The sequence below is a fragment of the Brachyhypopomus gauderio genome, chromosome 11 (genome assembly GCF_052324685.1).
Source record: "Brachyhypopomus gauderio isolate BG-103 chromosome 11, BGAUD_0.2, whole genome shotgun sequence".
Taxonomy (NCBI): domain Eukaryota; kingdom Metazoa; phylum Chordata; class Actinopteri; order Gymnotiformes; family Hypopomidae; genus Brachyhypopomus; species Brachyhypopomus gauderio.
The window spans coordinates 12,606,648-12,623,206 of NC_135221.1; the positions used below are offsets into that span (position 1 = coordinate 12,606,648).

Consider the following 16,559-nt stretch of genomic DNA (forward strand, 5'->3'; position numbering starts at 1 on the left):
ACAGCACAGGCTAATGCAGAACATCAATTTCATCAGTAAACTCAAACAGAGGAGAAAAGAGAAGTGGACAAATACAGTGCTGCACACTTTGAAGCAGATATTTATTGAAGAGGATTGTGCAACAGGCGTAGCTGAGGTACATGATAGTGGTCATAGTGGACGGAGGAGACACAATCCAGGTTATCAATTTCGACAATGAAATGCTGATTGAGTAACTTCTAGACAGTAAAAATGATGGTGAGATCTGTCTTTTTGTCAGTGGTGTGTTATGGGCAAAGTCTGACTCAGAACAAGAGTAGTCCTGAACACCATAATAGTATGTAGACCTTCCATATGTCAAGATATATGAGCATAGACAATCTAAGCCTGAGTCAATGACAACAATGAGAAACACCTCTGAGTAATTTTGTGCATAAAGATATTAATGTGTGTTTATCTCAAGAACGAAGGGACCTGTTTGTTTTCCCCCTCCACCCACTATGATTGGTTGAAGTCCAAGTGGGAGCCTCATGATGCTGACTAACACGAGACTGTTCAAAGTCTCCCGACCAGAACCTCCGTCAGGCGGTGACTCTGGCTGGCTCCACAGAAACCTGTTGTGAGTTGTGAGGTATTGAGAGATTGATGTTCTTTTATCCAGTAAACCTGAGGTACAGACATACCGTAGACTGTGACAGGAAAACAACAAACAAGAGCAGGAAAACATAAAAAAAGGAAGAGAGTCATGCTTTAAGAGCAAACTGTACAAAGAGCATTTCCAGTCGAACACTCTGATCAGGATCTTCTATTACCCACTACTTCTGCGTTCTCAAAAGTATTCTGTAAGCAGTAAAATAATTATAATACAATTGTTTATAAAATAGCAGCACACTCAAGTGACATCACAACTATGTTATTTTTGTGTATAAGAGGAAACAAAAATCATAGCTTTTTAGCAGCGAAAAAAAACAATAATAATTACTCAAAAATATATTGACACTTGATTGATGTCTTCACAACCCGCCTCTCTCTCCTCACTTTGGAATACAGTATCTTACCCCTTAAGAAACAATTCGGTCCACATCCAAACTCCAGCCGCATTTCTACCCATAGGATCTTACAACAACACTACAATTGAATTTCAAAGCAGAGCTGGGGGAAATTAATAAAAACAGGATAATATTATACAATCAGTTGACAAAGGGCTGTTTTGGTGAGAGTGAAAGAAACCTGACTTACAGAACACAAATGCCTCTAAGAACTATTTGTTATTAATTAAAAAACGAGGAAATGCATAATAAGCAGAGAGTGTCCTTCACTCACAGAACCGCACACGTTCTAGAACGGCATAGAACCTCACACGTTCTAGAACCGCACAGAACCACACACGTTCTTGCAACACCCCTGTGCTCGTGTGAGTGACAGCCGCCGTCACCCTGGGCCATGGGCTCATGACCTGTGAAACTCATTCAAATCCCTTCCCAGTCGCACCTTTGGAAGCAGCAGGATTTTGTAAAGGAGATGACTGGAGTGGATTTAGGCTACGTTAGCAGTCGGACCAACGCACAGGGCATCACTCATCACTCCGAATCAAGGCACCATTTGAAACAAGGCATTTTCCTGCTACAGAGCAGCATCACAAGTTAATTCTCTTAAAAATCAACAGCCCTCGGACCGTGCAAATTACTGTTGTTACAATGTATTACTTTTACCGACTATGACTGCATAACAACTAATTAACATTTCACTGAACAGCAAACAAAATTTCAAGTAAAGGGAATTTTTTTAAGTCAATGGCGTTTCCCACAATGCAAATCTTTCGGAATGTTATTAGTTTGTTGTTGGAATGTCCACACGGATTAACATTGATGTAACAGTATATTGGGTCTAATGTGCCATGATTGGATCATGGGAGACCAGTCCGGCTGGGAGAGAAAAACGAGTGGCTAATGATTAAATCGACCCCGTTACTATGTAGGACTCAAGGAGAGGATGTGCTCAAAGTGCTTGGCTGTTGAAACTGAGGAACTAGACATGCACAGTTTTAAAAAATGTTCCCCCAATCAGTCCAGCTTCCCTGTGTAATACCATCCCCATCACTTAGCTGGCAGTGTCATTTAAACTGGTTTATACTGGTCTGTAATCCAAAATAAAAACCTAAACAGACACAAAACAAACTTCACAAACAAACAGATAACAGAAGTTAAATTATCACGAGAATCTCTGGAAACCACGTCTGATCTTCTCCTTTAGCCTCCACGCCTGTACGCCACTGTGTGTCCAACCTAACAGGAGCTCGCCTGCTCCACCCCAACCCCACGTAGCTTCAGACCACCATCCTCATCCTCACCCCCAACTCTCACGCCACCTGGCACTTTCTCGGACTGTGTGCAGAATCCACACTGTTCAGTACAACTCAGTGCCATCCTAGCACCTCTCTGAGTGACACTCAGAGCAGCTCTGGGTTTCTTCAACTAGTAACCACACTGAGCAAAAAAGAAAATAAGAGAAAACAATGAAACCAAAACCCCTAATATGCCCCTCACGAAACAGAGCGTCTGTATACCATACAACTGTAATATGTACTAGGAGGTTGTAAGGAAATGAAGCTTCTCCATCACACCCTTGATAATGGTGCACCTCTCTCCTGAAGAGCTTGCAAAGGACGATAGGCCTCCGTACGCTCCCTGTGTTCTGGGTCTTGCCTCCTCTCGACTGGGTTGGGCCCAGCTCTGGGTCCCACGCCAGGAAGTCAAAGGAAATGATCAGAAGGCAGTGATACAGATGGCCCGTGGCTCTTCAAACAAAGCAAGTTCTGTAGACCCATTCTTCACCCCCTGCCTAGTCTCCGGACTCTGCGGTCCGATCTTGAACCGCACACTTGCAGAAGTTAACCATACTTTCCCTCACTCCCTTCCTCACTCCCTTACACACTCACTCACTCACTCACTCACTCACTCACTCACTCACACCTACATACAGAGACACATATGCATGCACACACAAGCAGCCTGACAAAAGCTTATTGAAGTCCCCATATTTCCATGATGTAGAGACAATACGTTGCTGATTGAATAATAATAATAATAATAATAAAAATAATAATAATAATAGCAACAAGTGTCTGTTCTCTAGATCTGAGCATTTTGAAATTTCAATATGTTGAAATTTGTGCCAAATTTGGTTGATACATTGAACACACATTATTCAGGCAATTACCAACCAATCAACTAGAAATCACTTTCCAAACAAGTCATGTCGGTGTCTTCCTGCCACTCCTGGTGTCTCTGACCATCGCCGCTGCTCCGCCCTCCTCATCCTGACTAACGTCCTTGGCTCCTCCTCTCAGCTCTCCAGTGGGACCATTCTGGATCTTACATATTTTTACACCACACAGCCAGATGGGGGCGCCACCAGGTGTGTCACAGCCCCCTACATGTGTTCTTACAACGTGAACATGAATACAACAAAACAGAAAAAAAACATAGCCCCGCAATGTGTACCTTTACATGCCAGTCTTTTAAAGTTGATCTTAAAAAGCCTTGTTAAACTATCACTTTTTTGTTTATGCTGAAAATAATGTTTTGTTTATACAATCAAAAATAGTCTGCAAAATACTATAGGCTTCCCTTCTATGAATCTAAGGCACCATAGAAATTTTTGCATTAGTATGAATGCATTTAAAATTATCTTGTATCTAAAATATCTTTAATTTCCATCTCATAATGTACAGGGAATTTTTTTCTTTAATGTATAAAAGTTAAAAAGAATGAAAACTACAAAGACTAGCAAGCACTTTTAGATGGGGTCGCTTGTTTTTTGTCATTTTTGTTTTTTGTTGTTTTTTTTTTTTCTTTCAAAGGCGGATCCGGGCTCCGCCCCCCTTCAGCGAGCTCACAAGTTGACGTCACGCACGTCGGTGGGGGTGCTGGACTGGTCCTGCTCGTCCAGGGTCTTGCTGTGCGGGCCGCCCTGGTCCTGCTGCTGTTGGCCGTGCTGCAGTCGTCTGCTGTCCCGCAGGCTGCTGACCAGCACGCGTTCGATCTGCTCCTGGCACGCCTTCAGGACGTCCTGCAAAAGAGCGCCACAGATAAGTCACAGGTCGGGACGCGGCACCCAGGCCATACCGCTACTTGTTGGGTGTATGTAATCACGTCCTATGATGGCTCCAGTGGGAACAATGGAAAATGGCAAAGCTGAAAACAACGACAACACAAGCAGTTTGGGGAAAATGAAAGGTGAGAGTTATCTCCATAAGGCCAGTGGCCACCAGCACCAGCTCTGCCATGAAACATTTTCTCGTTGGAATTGCCCTTCTCAAAGCTCTTCTGTGTGCTTTTAGAGCAGTAGAGGAGAACCTTCATCTAATGATACCGGAAAGGTGAAATGTTGGGGAGGGTGGGGGGAAGTTTGAGCTCTGTCATTATTCATCAACCACGTCATTCTGCCGAGGCTAATGTGCACACGCACACACACAGCCTGCAGTTACCTTGACAACAGTGAAAACAAAAGGATCTGCTAAGGCTATGTTAATTGCGCGTCTACATCCAAGTCCTGTGGAGAGACAAAGACATTGTTTCTTTTCTTCACCGTTTTAACAAGTGTAACACCATAGTGCCAGATCCACCTTACAGCCCCTGAAAGACAACGCAGCATGCATGTATTATGCCAAAATGGAGTGATGGTTGATAATAAGAAGTCGAAAAGCTCAACACTATTCTGGACGATGTCTTGTCACTGGGCAAGACGGGACAACCAGATCTCAGCCCTCCAGCAATAAAGGAGTTCATATCCAGGAATAGAACAACTGAGATTAAGGAAATCACACCTGACTTCAGAATTTCAATATGCTGCCTCAGACATAAACTCACTGCAAAACACTAAATACATAAACCTATGGAAACCTGACCAACCTGTAGATGGCTCCAAAGGCACAGCAGAAAACACTGTCATCATCATACAAACCGAAGACTGGCGACCTCTAGTGGAGCCAAGAGAGTATGCAGCGCACACAGATCTCCTCCCTGCTCCTCCGTGGGTCTGAGACACATCAGGCATGTGTGAGAGAGCTGTACTGTGAGAAACCCCAGGGGAAGGGCCTGTAGAGAATGTGTTGCTTGTGGAGAGGCTGCATTCCTTTGACATTTACTGCTAATTAAAATCTGATGGGCCGCAGTCTGAACTCGTGTTATGCATGGCTCCTGGGCCAGACGAGGAAACACAGACACATAACCTCAGAGAGGAGAGCCGTCGCCCTCACAGGTCCTCTCAGAGACGGTGTGGGGCGAACGAGCCCGTGCGTTCTCTCCGTCTCACCATCCCATCCAGCGGGCCTTAAAACCTTGTGAAGAACAAAAGACCCGGTGCAGACATCCATGTAAGGACGAGCGTTGACACTTGGGGGGGGGGGGGGGGGGGGGGTGTGTGCAGGGGTGATCACATCTGTTACAGACAAGAGGTGTGTCTGTATTTGCGTTGAGGAGGAAGTGTGTGTGTGGACAGGGTCATCGCCTGCATCACTCTGGAGGAAAGCGACCACCATCCTCGTAATCTCCTCCAGAGGTCTCGGGCTGCCCACTGTGAGGTGCCGTTATTAGTCATAAAAAATACATTCCTCCGAGAAAATTAACTAAGGCATAAAACATGCAAAGGAACTGCCTGGGTCTTACCACAAGAATGCCAGGCCTGACTTCTTAAAAGACATTCCCCTCTGTGCCTCTGCTCTTTATAGAGGCTGAGAGAGCTTACGCCAAACGCCACAGGCTTAATTCAAGCAAGTTTAATGACTTCAGTGTGTGACTACTGGTAAGTGTGGGACTTGCACTGAAAGAAAGCTGTCTGTGATCTAATCCAGAGGAGAGCGACACTGGATGAGTTGTGAGAAACCACAAGACAAACGCAACTCAGCAGAAGAGCCGTCAGCTCTCACTACTGGCCATGGTGGGCAGCAGGAGAGGAGGTCAGGCCGAGGCACCGTGGGCAGCAGAGGTCGTCTGAATGAAGCTATGGAGGAAGGCTTTTCAATTTAGGGCTTGGAGGGTTCAAAACTAAGCCAACAAAGCACAGAGAATCAATAGATTACCAAAGGGACCCAGGGTCCCAGGGTCCAGAAGTCCTAATGTGATCCAACAAACCAAAAATATCCTAAACAAGGATCTGTTATTCAGCTCAGAGAAACGTAACTTATGACTATTCCATTGGTATCCTTTGGAATTATTAGCAGAATAACATTCCCAACATTCCCAACCAAGAATGACTGACATTTCACCTACTTCTACAAAGTCGTGTATTTAATACGACTGCAAAGACCTGTCTGTTTGAGAGGGCAAATGTGAACACACCCCTTCCATGATTCATCAGTATCTTCCCCCTGTTCATTCATCCCAAACCCTTAACCCTTAAACCCAGAGTTTAATCCTGCAGGGAAGCAAGGCAGCACTTCAGCAAAGAAGCGCTGTGCGGGAAGTGTGTGTGTGTGTGTGTGTGTGTGTGTGTGTGTGTGTGTGTGTGTGTGTGTTCCATCCAGGAACACCACTTATTCATATCATTTCATGCAAGCTCAACTAATTCAAAGCCAGCAGACTGCGCATCAGCGCTGAGTCGCAAACTCACAGTGGCTCTCTCTGGAGAAACACATTAAGCCAACAAGCATCATTTACAGTGTACATTAGCTACAAGACCAACATTTACTGTAAACACCAAATGCCAGCTAGAATATTCATTGCTTTCGTTTCTTTCTGAGAGAGAGGCCATACAGTCTGCACGAGTTACTGAATCCAAACGTTTCAGCCATCCTGGTTTGGCCTGCAGCATCGATCCCACTGCTGTACATATTGTACCTCACCAGGTGTGTTTGAGGCTGCACACACACACACACACACACACACACACACACACACACACACACACACACACACACACACACACACACACACACACACACACACACACACACCAGCACTGACTGGAGAAGTCTGGTTGGCCCTGTTGCATGTCTGCTCAAAGCCACAGGGAGTGAACACCACAAATGTCAGCAGGGTGTCTGGCTGGGAGGCTGGCAGCATCGCCCGCCTGTAGGGCTGACTGAGGCCTCCCGTCGCCATGACCACTGCCCTCCCTTCCTCTGCTAGGCTTCTTCACAGCCGCGGGCAAAAATGCTAACCCAGTCAACGGCGAACCTTAGCGCGGTCCGCTAGCACGGCGTGGCTTAACGGGTGGCTTCATCTGTCATTCGTAATGACTGTCAGATTTCAGGGTAGGCCAGCAATTTATACAGTAGACGGGATAAGAACGTGACTCTTCCCGGGGTAATTTTTATTGGGGAAGAAAAAAAAATTCTCCCAGGAGCCTGTGGACGCGGAGGACTCCTCCCGCGCGCCCGTCAATGCTACGGCTTGTTGGCATCCAGGAATTTGCGGAGCTGATCATGGAGCATCCAGTTCATGTCTGCTGGCGGAGACCTCGGCGTCCTCACACACTGAGAACCTTCACTGCTCAGGGAGGACTGTTTGTTTTTCCTCCGCTACACTGCGCGACTTCACACGGGACACACGCCGCCCGGCGGTGGCTCGGCCCGCCGCGGTGAACTTTGGGGAGAGGCGCTGACCTCTGTGGATCACGGTGGACTCCTCCGGTGCCCCTTTTGGGGGCGACCCTCTCATACCCTGCCCCCCACCATGACTCCGCCCCTTTTCATCCTCCTGTTCCTGCTCACCCCAGTTCCCTCCAAAACAAGCGACTAACAGAAATGTCGGGCTGTCTCGTACGAGGCGTGTGTGTGTGAGGCTTTGTGGGAGCGCTGCGTTAGGTCTCGTATGCCCCCCCCCCCCGCGCCCTGGCTCTGTGGGCTCCATCCACACACCCTCACAGTCGGGGTCAATCCCATTTCACTTCCAGTAATTCACCATCTGAATGTGAGATTGAACTGGAGCTGGATGGATGCCCACTGAGTAAATTAGGAGGAAAGCTCAGTAACCCAGCCACAGCCACAAACATGAACAAACACACGCACACATGGACACGCACATATACACACACACGTATAGACACACACACATGGACATGCACACACACACAGACACGCACACATGGACATGCACATACACACACGGATAGACACGCACACACACACGGACACACACATGAACACACACACACACATGAACACGCACACACACACGGACACACACATGAACACACACACACATGAACACACACACACACGGACACACACATGAACACACACACACATGAACACACACACACACGGACACACACATGAACACACACACACACACGGACACACACATGAACACACACACACACATGAACACACACACACAGGGACACACACACACACGGACACACATGAACACACACACACACATGAACACACACACACACATGAACACACACACACACATGAACACACACACACACATGAACACACACACACATGAACACACACACACACATGAACACACACACACACACGGACACACACACGGGCGTCTGGCGGCCGTTCCAGTCTCCCCTCCGCATCGAACCACATTCTGCCCTCATCACGCCCTCCTTTTCATGTCAGAGCATGAAACTAACCTGATCACCGCGCAAACCAACCCCCCCCCCCCCCGCCCCCCCCCGGGCATTCCCATGCAGTTTCGGGCTCATTTACATAGCTGAGCACACACGGGACATGTGACCTCTGGGAGGAGAGCTGGGGGCCTGAGGCAGAGAAGGTGATAATGAGACAGCTGTGGAAAACACAGGCGCTGAAGGCCACAGCAGGCTGAGACACAGGCACATCATTTACACGACAACATACCTGGCCGGACATATTTAGGGATTTTATAGCTTCTCATCATGTGTGTGCACAGGCCTTGATGGAGATGACGAATAAACAGGCGAAAAAAAGGCGGAAACACAACTAGCGTTTTCAGTAAGTAACTGCCACTGTGTCAAAATACACTTTACACTAATTTCATTTGTGTGCTGTTGTATTATGGACATACCGCAGGTCCCATTGCGTGAGCTGTCTGACTAAAACAACATCAGAGAAGAGAACAGTATGTACCGTGTGGGTGGATATCAATGGTCTGATTCACAGCAATCTAAACAAGGATTACTATCGAATCTCCTCATCACCTTTCATGAAGCACAGAGGCCCAAATTCACGTCAAGGAATGTCGGCGTAGCAGAACCGTTAAGCTGGTGTGTCGACATGGCTGTGGGACTACACGGCTTTGGGACTACACGGCTGTGGGACTACACGGCTTTGGGACTACACGGCTTTGGGACTACACGGCTGTGGGACTACACGGCTTTGGGACTACACGGCTTTGGGACTACACGGCTGTGGGACTACACGGCTTTGGGACTATACGGCTTTGGGACTACACGGCTGTGGGACTACACGGCTTTGGGACTACACGGCTGTGGGACTACACGGCTTTGGGACTACACGGCTGTGGGACTACACGGCTGTGGGACTACACGGCTTTGGGACTACACGGCTGTGGGACTACACGGCTGTGGGACTACACGGCTGTGGGACTACACAAGGAGGAGTTATCCGTGAGATATCCGTCTGAAGGCTGGAATACTCACGACTTCCGTGTTGGTGATCTTGGCTAGCAGCTCTGTCAGGTTGTCTCCCCACAGCGAGCGGTCCACACTGCTGATCTGCAGGCCGCAGATCGCCGCAGCAACGCTGCCTGTGGCGATCATGGATGGAGGATACATGACAAAGTTGAAATCTGCAGGGAAGATGAAACACACGCTCAATTAGAATCAGTACACAACTCACTCTGGCTTTCGACTCATAGACAAGGACATTTCACACTCATCAAGGACAGAATAAGAGCTATTCCTTCCTTGAAAAAAGGAGGGTGTGTGTGTGTGTGTGGGGGGGGGGGGGGGTTACTGCCACATATCGAGGACGATAAGAATCGGTAATGCTAACAAACAAAGACCTTTCCATTAGGTATGTGCACAGTCCTTTGCTAATGACAGCAGGCCAAGATAATGAGGGTTCACTTAGCTTGAAAAGAAGCTCACAAGCACCCCCCCCCCCTCCAAACCCTCAACTAGCCACACAACCCCAGAACCAACCCCCCCCCCCCACCACCCACCCCGCATCGCCCCCTTTTCTTCCAGCTCCTAAGTAAATCGTGCGCTCCATGAAAAAGTCTCAAAGCTTTTGGAAAGAAAGGGAGCAGAGGCCCAACCCCCGCCAACGCTCACTGCTGTAGGTCCTTTTCCACGTGTGGTCACAGGCGTGCGTCTCAAAGACCAATAACCTTGTTAGTTCTCTCGCTGTCATTCATAATGCAAATAAGACAGCTTGTGAACGGGCCCGGAGTCCAAAGGACCGACGGGCTGAGAGGGGCAGAGACAGACGGGCAGAGAGAGAAAAGAGGAGGGACAGAAGGCGAAGGCACGTCGAAAGAAGTGAAAACCGCCAAGGCTGTTTGTCCTCCCTGCCTCAATGATTTCTGCATTTCTTCTCTTTCTCCTCCGATCTCTCTGTCTCTAGATCTTTTCGGGCCTTTCTTTAAGGCGATTTTCCCTCCCAGACACCAGGCCTTGCGGCTGAATGCCACTCCGGCCTGGCTTTTGTCTTGGCAGCAGCCGGTGAGCTGTGCTAGCTGGGCTGCTATCTTTTAGCATATTCATTGAGTGTCGCCTGTGGCGGTGCTGGGGTCCAGCGCACAGGCCAGTGTGGGCAGCCATTGTCCAAAGTCATCACCTCATCTCATCTGACTGAGAGACGTGACGGCAACCCCCCACCACCCCACCCCTCCACGGAGTCTCGATTCGGCTCGTACGGTTGGGAGGTAAGAGAGAGAGATTGGGGGGTTGGGGACATTGGGGTGTGTCTGTCAGGTCAATGCCAGCAGAATTGACTGGAGGGGGGAGGGATTGTTTCTCTGAACATCAATCTTTAGTCTGTGTCCAAACCCTCAAGGTTTTGGCAGGAGAAAAGAGACCCCCTTCACTAGCCCCCCCCACCCAATTCCCGCCATTCCTCTGATGCAGGGCCACCTATGGGCTTCCAGAGAGCACCTTGGCAGCCAATGTCCCGCCATGCTGCCCAACTCAAAGCCAACTTCAAGATGGCTCTGAGGGTGAGTTCTCCTACTCTTTTTTTCTTGGGCAAATTCAAAGAGGCGGTTCCTTTGATGGCTGACCAACTGTCCCTTTATTGCCTTTTTAACATTCAGCACCAAGCACTGAATTTGTGACTCAGTGTTGACAAATAAATGAACTGGCTATACACCTCTGTGTGTACAGCAGAGCCAGAAGGCACTCAAACTCTAGCCAAGAGGACAGAGCAAAAGAAAAGTGAACTGCATTACATCATTTTCTTTAGATTCCGTACTTCTCTTTGAAAACACACACCGCGCACACACACTGCACACCCAAAACAGGCTTAAGTGTACACACTCGGTTTATGTATGCCAAACGCATAACGACCTGACTTTTCACACTTGGGACAAGATTTGGTTTGTTGAAGAACAAGAGTACGCACGTGCTAGCGGCAGCGCCGGACGCTCGGCCGTGTGTGCGGGCGCTCAGCGCAGGAAGAATGGCTGTATTCTGCACGCCTTCATTGATATGCATGCGGGGGGAAAGGCGTGTATGTAGCAGGAACGCTCGCGATGGAAGGCTCCTTGTGAGTGGCGGCTGGCTGGCCTGCTCCCCCGGCCTCTCACCCCCTTCAATGGGGCTTTCTGTGGCCCTCCCCGCACCACTCGCCCCGGGCCGCACCAGCACACCCCACTCCTGGGTGGGTGCGACGCGCTGCATGTGCATTTAACTTGTAAATTAATTAAGCGTCTGGAAAGTTGAGAAACGGCCAAGGTGGACGTGGGCAATACATCAACGGCCAGAATTCCATGCAGACACACGGCTTATTAATCAGAGTTTATAGAAAGGTCCGTTTTGAGCGGCTCCACTAATTGATAAAGGTGAAGTGTAAACAGCTCTTTGGATTTGGCATGACGGGGGATGACCCACCGCAGCTCCCAGTGAAATGGACCGAGTCACTTACAGCGCACACGCGATGCAGCTCACAGACAGACTGAGCGAACTCAGTGAGACATGGGAGACATGTTGGGAAAGTCTGTCTCTGTCCAGATACACTGGCGAGACTTCACATAAATGTCTCACAATTTGCACTTTTACAACTAAAGAAAAACCACTACCACCGTGCGCAAAAAAACCCTGCTGTGGGACATTTAACAAGAATGTGCAGAAATTAGCTTCTAGCTAATCGCTAAATACAGTGGGGCATTGAAATGCAGATCCATTGGATCCAGTTTTAATAGGGAGACATGATCTTTGACGTCACATTTTACTTAGAGCCAGTTGCACTCGGATCATATTTGCAACTTCAACTGGACACTAAGCCATCCTATTAGCATTTACAACTCCAGCAGTGTTATAGCCAAAGCAGCCAAGACAGCATGAGCTGAACTGATCACAAATCCTCCTTAACTGTTGAGATCCTGTAACAACTTGCTTTAGTCTTGCACCACGACAGAGAGACTTGAGCAACACAACACGTGCTGACATGGGTGTTTACAGGAATGGTATGAATTGACAGTTTCACATTTTAGCTGTGCTGACCCCACGCACACTCTCACACACACACGCATGCCAGTCACAATTTGTGTTTGTGTGGGGGCTTCTTAGATAAGCAGAGCTGAAAAGAGAAGAGTGAATCTTGCCCCACTAAGTCACGATGCTCAGTAGAGTTCTCTCATTAAAGAAGCACGCTGGAGGTCCTTAGATGATTTAGGATCAGGAGACTTATTGTCGTCTCCAGACCGCAGCTATTTAAGAGGTTCTTCAGAGAAACTTCCTTTGTGGACGCATTTAACGATGTCCCAGTCAGGCGGGGGACACTGTGGTTTAGATCAGCATCAAAAAACCCGTCTGTCCACGTGCAAGCTTGTATGACACACAGAAAAGGAAATTCTTGGGAGAGCACAGTGCTGTCCACACTTCCTGCTGCATGGTCGCAGGAACCGATTCAAGGCCCACAAAGGAAGAGGCAGGGAGCCAGAATTAATCACGCCATGGATTAACACACATCCGCATCAACACTCACACGCGTGCTGCTTCAAAGACGCTGCTTTTAATGAAAGACTCAAAACTGTAGTACACAGCCCTTCTGAACAATCTAAGGTCTTACTGAACAGGAGATGAGACGTCTAAACAATGTGGTGGACACAAGAGAAAGAGAGAGAGAGGGATAGAGAGAGAGAGAGAGAGAGAGAGAGAGAGAGAGAGAGAGAGAGAGAGAGAGAGGGAGAGAGGGAATCTACACTACAAATACATCAGCAGTATTATTTCTCAGCAGCTGTAATGGTGGTGGTGGGGGGGGTGTTTTGTGTGTTTGCAGTCAAGAATGGTCTATAATTTTCTTTAATGAGCTGGTTCCTGTGCAGACTGCCCTCCAGACAAATGCAGCAGTTTCCTATCAGGCAGTCCTGCCACCTCACCCCCCCCCCCCCCATGTTGACCTTTACACATCTCTGCATATGAACTGGAGGGTCATGCCTTTGTCTCCTTTCTACAGTTCAGCCCACCAGCAATTTGCATAGTCCTGAAAGGCCTCTTCATGTTATTAATTAATACAGAATTAGCCTACACTGCCTGACCAGATCTCACTATGTGTCCCGGACGGAACTGTTTTATCAAAGGCATGGAGCCATTAAAAATTTGCTGTCTTTCTCCTTCTCCTCTACCCCCACTCTCTTCTCTCTTTCCCCATTCAGATACAGAAGCCTTCATTTATGCAAGAAGAGGAGGAGGGGGGGGGGAGGGGGGGGGATACTGAATACCCAGAATGCCTAGGGAACAGAGGAGAAGCTAGCCACAATCGAGGCATCTGCCTAGCAATTAAAAGCCTTTAGAAAAAAACATGCCCAAATCCCTGAGACTAGATGCCCATTTTGGGAGCTGCCAAGCAGAGAAGGTGTGTGAGGCAGTGCGAGCGAAGCGTCCAGAGTGCTCAGCACTGCTCCGCTGATTTGTTTAGTTATTTATTTGTTTAGACACAATCTCTTTGAATTAAGTCAGCCTTAAACTTCCTTTGGTCTCACCTTCTAATTGCTCTCTGAATGAGAGAAGACAATAAAATACGTTTCGGCCTCTTTCCTGAAGTAAATCCGGAACAGAGTGCACGCAGCGTTGTGCAACAGGACTGTGAGAAGTGGATGTGAAAGTGACAGAGGTGTTCCGATATCTTCAGTGACTCAAGAGATGGATGGCAACCAGTGTGCTCAATGGGATTCAAGCCAGTTCCCATGGATACCATCAATGTCTCCTGTCAGCGTACTTTCACAACATATTTACAATATCCATTGCACAATCCGAAAAAGGAGAAGCCACATCAAAAGTGCCATATTTAAAGGGTTGTCATCTCCTCCTATTCCTCTTTCCACCCTTCCCCTGATCAGATCTAGCTTTCTCGGAAAGACAGAGGGTGGAGGAGAGGTCCGGAGGGTGTCTCTCCTAAAGACATGGGGAGACAAGGCCTTCCCCCCCAGCGTGGGACATCAGAGTCCAGGAGAGACACAAACGTCTCCCGTTACCTCTGCCACCAGAGAGAGCCCACGCTGGCCAGGAGGACCAGCCCACAAAGGCTCAGACACATGGGAACGCACTGGTGCCCTGGAGCAGTGAGGAGGTGTGACACGCAGAGACATGACATGCACCGCCGCTCTGAACGGCTGCAGTGGAGGCACCACACCCCACACCCCACACCCTACACCCAACACTCCCCACCCCACACCCCACACCCTACACTCCACACCCAACACCCCACACCCTGTTGCCCACACCCAACACCCCACACCCTGTTGCCCACACCCAACACCCCACACCCTGCTGCCCACACCCCATACCCCACACCCTGCTCCCCACACACAACACCCCACACCCTGCTCCCCACACACAACACCCCACACCCTGCTCCCCACACCCCACTTCCTGCTCTGTTTGTAAGCCTTTAAAGACATAATCCACTGGCAGGAACAATACCTCCCTCCGTAGTAAAACAGGTCCGCCTCTAGATCGTCTGTTCACAGGAATGTTAACCAGACAGTTTCACTTTGAAGTGACTCTCCATTCAGGGTTTGCCACTGATAGCCCCACCACCACCCCATGCATACACACACACACACACACACACACACGCCTCACCTCTATCTGCATAGCATTGTGGGTGAGAATGTCAGACTTCCAGAGAAACCCTCTTGGTTACAGACGGTGTTTTAAATCCACATACTTCATGTGAAGGTAATGACAGTAGGGTGCCCACGGAAGCAACATGAATGGGGTTCCCATAGTTACTGTCCCTCAGAAGTTGACTTCTGTTTCAGGCTTTTTTTTTCTTTTTTTTTGGGGGGGGGGGTCAGTAGTGTGTTGACGAAAGATCTCAGCACACAGGTGACATGGCAGTGCCTCTCTGATCACTGGCACGTACACCAGGCCCAAGCCAAGCAAGGCAGAGCTGACCACGCAACACACTGATGGATCTTTGTGGACTTTTTTTCTTTGTGGTCGTAGAGGGTGGGGTGGGGTGGTAGGGGGTGGGGTGGGGTGGTAAGGAGTGGGGTGGGGTGGTAGGGGATGGGGTGGGGTGGTGTGTGGTGGTAGGGGGTGGGGTTTGCACTACCTGTGGCACACAGGGCAATGAAGGTCTGCACGTGCTTGCGGATTAGATCCAGCTTGTCTTCAGGAAGAGGCAGCTTCTTCACTATGTGCTCGATGAAGTCATTTGGAGTGACGGCGGCCAGGTTCCACTTCAACTTACCCAGAACCACCAGCTCCCACTCCTGAAGAGAGACAGAGATATGAAATGGAAAATGGGCGTGGTTACCACAAAATCAATCAATTAATGACATAAAAAACATTTGGATTTCGAGGTAGAGGTACTGATTACAGAGAGAGGCAAAGCAATCACAGGTGATGTGGCTGCAGCCTTTCTGGGAATTTGAGCCTACATTAGATGTCATAATAGTGTCAAAGGCCTATCTGGGCTCATGGGTGAATGTAGATTCTATCTTAAGTATCTTAGGTATTTTGAGTTCTGCTAAAACTGGAATGTGAATTGATGAAACATGAGCATTCTTGGCTTTCTAGAGTGCTGGGCCAATAAAAACCATGTTCGCCCAGGGGATTGTGGGTATGTCAAAACTGGTCCATATTTCCATCTCTAGACCAAGTTTCACAGGTCTGGGCAGGTCTGGATCATGTCTCCTGGGCAGGTCTGGATCAGGTCTTCTGGACTTTGCCTTACATTGTGTCCCTGCTTCTCTCCGTGCCAATCCACCAACACTGATCCTGATTTTGGTCTTCACTAAAAGTGCAAGAAGACATTGAGTCTGGCCTTTGCCCAGTTGCTGGTTTGTACACTCCGGAGAGGTGTGCAGGTATGAGCGCAGGATTGATACAGCCGCACTCCTCTCACTGGCTAACCATAAACTGACTTGCAAGCTACTTCGTGTTTGGTAAGCACTGTCAGAACACAGCAGTAGTGACCTCACAGAGTCTGTTCAGCATCAGGC

At 48.6% G+C, this 16,559-nt stretch overlaps 1 protein-coding gene across 3 annotated transcripts in view; it reads right to left on the reverse strand.

Moving 5' to 3' along the window:
• Positions 1–80: 80 nt before the first annotated feature.
• The window catches only part of ccnd2a (cyclin D2, a), a 128,237-nt gene continuing 111,758 nt past the window's right edge, over positions 81–16,559 (reverse strand). For all 3 annotated transcript variants that reach the window (XM_077022024.1, XM_077022025.1, XM_077022023.1), the window contains 3 exons: positions 15,668–15,827; positions 9,586–9,734; positions 81–4,050 (listed from right to left, as the gene is read on the reverse strand). In XM_077022024.1, the coding sequence (XP_076878139.1) occupies positions 3,874–4,050; positions 9,586–9,734; positions 15,668–15,827 (486 nt within the window). In that variant the 3' untranslated portion in view covers positions 81–3,873. The remainder of the gene's footprint in view (positions 4,051–9,585; positions 9,735–15,667; positions 15,828–16,559) is intronic.